Source organism: Lipotes vexillifer, unplaced genomic scaffold, assembly GCF_000442215.2.
Source record: "Lipotes vexillifer unplaced genomic scaffold, Lipotes_vexillifer_v1.1 scaffold1701, whole genome shotgun sequence".
In the NCBI taxonomy this organism is placed as follows: Eukaryota; Metazoa; Chordata; class Mammalia; order Artiodactyla; family Lipotidae; genus Lipotes; species Lipotes vexillifer.
Genome location: NW_006794217.1, coordinates 501,858 through 507,480, shown reverse-complemented (window position 1 = coordinate 507,480; position 5,623 = coordinate 501,858). Strand labels below are relative to the sequence as shown.

General features: G+C 66.5%; 1 protein-coding gene across 2 annotated transcripts in view; it reads left to right on the top strand.

Moving 5' to 3' along the window:
- The window catches only part of ADAP1 (ArfGAP with dual PH domains 1), a 63,034-nt gene that overhangs the window by 38,266 nt on the left and 19,145 nt on the right, over positions 1–5,623 (top strand). For both annotated transcript variants that reach the window (XM_007467071.1, XM_007467070.1), the window contains exon 4: positions 3,121–3,203. In XM_007467071.1, the coding sequence (XP_007467133.1) occupies positions 3,121–3,203 (83 nt within the window). The remainder of the gene's footprint in view (positions 1–3,120; positions 3,204–5,623) is intronic.

Below are 5,623 nucleotides of genomic sequence, written 5' to 3'. Positions count from 1 at the left end.
TCATTCCTGAGGACCCCTACCCCCTCCTCTGGCCCCTCAGAGCCAAGGGGTCGCAGAGGCCTTTCCTCCTTGGGTCCCATGGGCTCAAGGGAGGGTGGGCTCCTCGATTCTCTTCCTGGCGCCCAGCAGAGGGCAGCACACTGTGGGGTTCCAGAAGGTTCTGGAAGTCAGGGAAGGTGCTTGGGGTGGTGGGGTCGGCTGCCCGTGTCAGGCTCAGCACCAGCAGGAAACCTGCCCACCAGGGGTCTCCGGATCCTTCCTGGGACCTCCTGGGGACCCTCCCCTGTCTCACTAGCCGGCCCCCCCAAGCACCCCTCATAGCTTCTCCACCCATATCAGACCCACCCATCCATCCCTGGCAACCCTCCCAATGCCCTCAAGGGCCACTCAGGCCCCTGACGGCCCCCTCCTCAGGTGGCCAGTGTCACAGCTGTTCAACTGCGGCTCGGAGGTGAAGGGCCCCTCTTGTGATGAGAGCCCCTCCCGGAGCTTCCTTTTCTGGGAAAGGAGGGTAGGGACGCAGCCCCACCTCCTCCCAGGCTGGGGACGCGCCCACGGCTGCGAGGCCTCTGGGTGCCCTGCACCCGGCCCTGGCCCCCAGGCAGCACCTCCCTCCTGTTTGCTCAGCGCTGTCGCCTCCTGACTCACTGGTGAACCCCACACCCGGGGGACCCCGCCCGGCGGCACCTGGACCCAGGCTGCATGCAGGACTGTGTGTTTCTAGTTCTGTGTGAACGAGGGGTGGGACACCGGGGGGCTGCTGGCGGCCGCAGTGGGGAGGCTGGGAGGCGCGTCCAGTTCGGACACTTCACAGGCAGGGAGACCGAGGCTGGCCTCACCTCAGCATGCCGCGCCCACCCCTTCACCCCTTCACGGGCAGGCCGGCTCCCCAGGCCCTGGCGCATCCTGGGCTCTGGGCTCCCGGGCAACTCGTGCCCCGCCCCACCGGGCTCCATCTCGGTATGAACCAGCAAGATGGCCGCTGATTCTGACCCGATTTTAATCACCCAGCCACAGGCTCCTCTGTTGTCTGGGCCATTTGCATGCACACCCTGCATCCCCACTGCTCTGAGAGTGTGGCGAGGGGACAGACTGGCCACACGCCTGTCTCTGCCCAGGGCTCGGCCAGCCCCTCTGCAGCCTCATCCCTGCGAAGCCCCCTTGCAGGGCTGTGTGGTCAGGGCCTCTCGGGTGACCAGGCGTCCCCACTGGGAGGGTACTCTGAACCCCAATGGGCCCCACCTTCCGGAAACCTCCACTGAGCGAAGGTTCACAGGACCCGAGCCCGCCCCATTCCCTAGACTCAGGTGCTCAGGTCTGCCCGCGTACACTGTGGAGATCCATGCAGCTGTGGAGGGGGTGTGTATGCCCGTGTACATTGTGGAGAGTGTGCAGCTGTGGAGGGGGTGTGAATGCTCGTGTACACTGGAGAGCTGTGCAGCAGGGTGTGAATGCCCGTGTACACTGTGGAGAGCTGTGCAGCGGGGTGTGAATGCCCGTGAACACTGTGGAAAGCTGTGCAGCGGTGGAGGGGGTGTGAATGCCCGTGTACACTGGAAAGTACACCTCCTCAGCTATGCACACTTAGCACAGGGGCTGCAACAGCCTCCCGGCAGTCTAAGACCCAGTGGCCTCAGTTTCCTCAGCCGTGAAGCTGGAAGGATGCCGCCTTCCCTCCCCCCCCCACCCCCCCCGGGGCATCACGAGGGTGCAATGAGGTGGTGAGTCAGGTGGCCGGGGTCTGGCCCAGGGTGGGTTCTGGACACAGTGGTTGCCCAGCCCCTGCTCTCTGGAGCTCAGAGCCCACCCTGCCAGCTGGGGCAAGCAGGGGGCCTGGCCGCGTGACTCAGAGCGTGGCCGGGGCCCAGATTCCCTTCCGGTGCCACCGGTGCCCTGAGTTTCAACCCCAGCGTCGTGGGTGGCGGTCAGGCCGGCCCCCTCAGTTTGGCCTCTGCTAGAAGCCGGGCCTCCTGCTTGCTGTGTGGCTGGGGCAGCTGGGAGCCAGCCCGCCTCAAGGCAGCCGTGGGCCTGTGGGTGCCCCTCCCTTGGCGGGTCCCAGGCGAGGCCCCCGAGGAGGGGCCACAGGCTGGCGGCGTGAGCAGGAGAAATCGTGTCTCCCTGCCCCGGGGCTGTGTGGGGTCCTTCCGGGGCCGGCCCCCGTGTCCTCGCGCAGCCGTCCCTCTGCGGCCTGTGTCCAGACGCCCCTTTTCCTGAGGGGGCCCCGGTGACGTGGGGTTAGGGCTTCTGCATCAGGATGGCCTCGTCCTGGCTCACTGGTCTCAGCCGTCGTGTCTCCAGACAAGGGTAGGCCTGAGGTCATGCAGGTTGGGACTCCAGCATACATATTTGGCGGGATGGGGACACCGTGTGACCCATGACAGCCCAGCTGGCTGCTTGTGGGGGACCCCATGGGAGGGGGCGGCCTGGGAGAGGGGAGCGGCCGGGGGCTGCGGGCGTCAGGCTGCCCCCGTGGGGCAAGCCCCCTGCTCACTGCCTCATCTCCCCTGCCTGCTGCCCTCCCGCGACCTGCGACCACTGCTGCGCTGGGGAGCCGCTCTCCGGGGAGCACGGGGCGGGCCCCGCGGGCAGGTGCCGGCCGGGCCTTTTCCTTCTCTGGACCCGAGCGTGAGCCCGGCCTCCCAGACGGAGGAGGAGGGTGGGGTGACTGAGCTGCCACGTGGATGAGCCCCAGACACTCTGAGCGCATCGCACGTTCCAGGCACAGGAGACGTCCCAACAGGAAGCGAACTCACGGTTGGGGCCGGGATGCGGGGGCACTGCTAACGGATGGGGTTTCCATTTGGTGCAACGGACTGTTGTGGAGCTAGATCCTGGTGGTGGCTGCACAGCCTGTGAGTGTACCAGGAATTGCTGACTCGAACCCTTAAACGGGTGGATTTTATGGTACGTGAATTACATCTCAGTTTTTAAGAAGGGGACTCTATCAAGCGGTGAAACTATCCGATTAGCAAACAGTGTTAAAACCCAAAGCTGGTGGCCCTTCAGCCCCGCCACCTGCGAGGCGGTGGGACCGAGCCCAGGGCCACCCCTCCGCGCGGCAGCTCCCGCGGGCCTGCGCTCAGGCCAGACTGTCCCCCAGCCCGTCCCCTCTCTCCCCAGACTCCTGCGGGAACAGTGGATCCGGGCCAAGTACGAACGGCAGGAGTTCACCCACCCCGAGCGGCAGGAACCCTACTCCGCAGGTGAGGATGCCGGCACCTGTCCGTCTGTCCTTCTGCCCCGTCTCTCTGTCCCCCTGCCCCTACCTCCCAGAGCTGGAGCAGGGTCCTTAGGAACCTGGGCGACCGCTTAAGTGGTCTGAATCCGTGTCCATCTGTTGGCCCCTGACACCAGCCGGCTGACCTGGCACCAGGGGTCCCCGCAGCTGCTCACAGCCCAGCCCTGAACCCCGACCGAGGGGTGGGGGGCTGCCCAGGGCCCTCCAGGCTGGTGGCAGCAGCACCTCTGCCCTGGGAGGGCCCGCAGGGTGGGTGGGTCCTGGCAGGAGGGGTGTGGATGGGCCTGGGCCAGGTGGGCCCGGGGAAGGGGGGCCAGGCCCCGGGGGCTCTGTCAGCACACGGGTGGCCCAGGTGTCTGTCGCGGGATCGGCCCCTTTATCCCCCATTGGCCAGGAGGGGCTCTGCGTGCAGCCCACGCTCCTGCACAGCAGGCGGCTCCAGGGCCTCTCTCCTCCTGAGCCCCTGATGTGGCCCAGGGCTGGGATGCGGCCGGGATTCAATTACGGTCCACCCCAGAGAGCCACCTCCTCCTCTCCTGGTGCCCCCGACGTGCGAGGGAGAGAGGACGTGGGCGCCCGTGCCTGTTCAGCCCTGGGGCGCTTGTGTCCCGTCCTGCCTGAAACCTGGCCTCCCTGCTCTGGGACCCCAGGAAGGCTCACCCCACAGCCTTTGTCTCCCAGGCATAAACATCTCAGCGTTTTATAACGTGTGGCGTGCGGCCTCGATTCAGAGGCAGGTGCAGGATTTTGTGCCTGCTCCTGCATCAGGACCTCTGGTTGTGAGCCACAGTTGTCCAGCCCAGTTGGGTGTAAGAAGAACAGGGAAAGGAGCGGCTCGCACAGCTGCTCTGGCTTCAGGCACAGTTTGAACCAGGCGCTCAGTCGGCGCTCAGTCGGCGCCGTCAGGACTTGGCTCGTGTCTCCCGCTCTGGTTCTGCTTCTCGGGGTGGCACCGCCCCTGCCGGTGGTGGCTTTACTGCCGCAGGTCCAGCCTTTTCACCTGGGTTTGGAAACGCCTTTGGGTTCCATGAGAAAAGGGCAAGTGTGACTTTCACCCAAGTGTCAGGAAAAGTCTTAGCTTTGGTTCCGACTGGTCAGGGGTGGGTGTGTGACCTAGTCACGGTGGCCGGGAGATGTGTGCGCACCGGCCCGCTTCTGGAGCCCTCCCGCGAAAGTGGGGCTGTGCACAGGGTGGCACGACAACAGACCTTCCCGTCTTGAGTTGCTGCCATTCCTCTCGTGAAACGACACCTCGGGAGTGCTTGGGGTGCAGGGCAAGGGGACTGGGATGGGGAGAGCCCGTTGGGGGTGCACACGTGGCGGGACGGAGCAGGCAGCCTTTGAAGGCCGTGGCTTCTCCGTCAGACCCTTGGGGCAGCGAAGAGCAAAGGCTGGGGCCCACCTGTGGAGGCGGGTCCTTGTCTCACCTGGATAGGTTGTGTTGGGGGCCGCAGAGGGCCAGCCCTCACGGGGCACAAGGGGAGCGAGCTCAGCTGGGCCCAGGGACGCTGCTGGGGTGCTGCTGAGGGGGCACTGGGCGGGGTGCAGGCCCCGCAGGGGGTGACGGTGAGAGCTTGGCTGGAGCAGGCGGTGCCGGCCCCCACCCCGGGGGCCCTGGCTTCCCACTGGGCAGCAGCTCATCCGCTGGAAGGGCCCTATGCATGCGTTTCCCCATCTCTGATCGCCCGGCCCCTGCAGCTCTGCAGCCTCCCCCCGACTCACACGTCACCTCCGGCGTGGGGGGCCCCAGCCTCAGGCCTTGTCTCTGCTCCCCACACGAGGCGGCAGCTGCTCGCGGCCTCGGTGCAGAGACCCTTAATGGGGCTCTGATTCCCATTTCTCTAAGCCCACCCATCCTGCCCAGAACGCTAACGCCCCCTCTCCCTCGAGCCCTGAAAATTCACGCCTGTGGCTCCCCACCGCCCCCCGCCCAGCAGAGCCCTGAGATTTACAGGCACAGAGTCCTGGGTGTGTGGGGCCCTGGGGACCATCAGCTTGGTCCCCTGACTCCACAGAAGTGCTCACCAAGCCACCCGCGGGGCAGGGCCCCTCAAGGAGACATGGGGAGTGCCCGGGGCACCAGCTGCTGGGATCCACCTGGGTTCCCAGAGGTCCCTGAGCCCTGGCTCTGTGCGCCGGTCCTGAACAGCCTCTGAATCTCACTCCCGGCAGAGCCCCCCCTCGCCCACCTGTCTCCCCAGAGCCCGCCACCTCCCCCCACAACCCCCAGCCTCCTCCTGAGAGAGGGCGGCGTTCAGGAGACCCACCACTTCTCACAGCCGCTGCTGCCTGGCTGCCCGGGGCCCCTGGACCAGAGCCCGGCCTGGCACTCTGTGGGGATGGTGGGCAACCAGGCCCCCGGCCCACCCACCCCTCCTCTCGCCC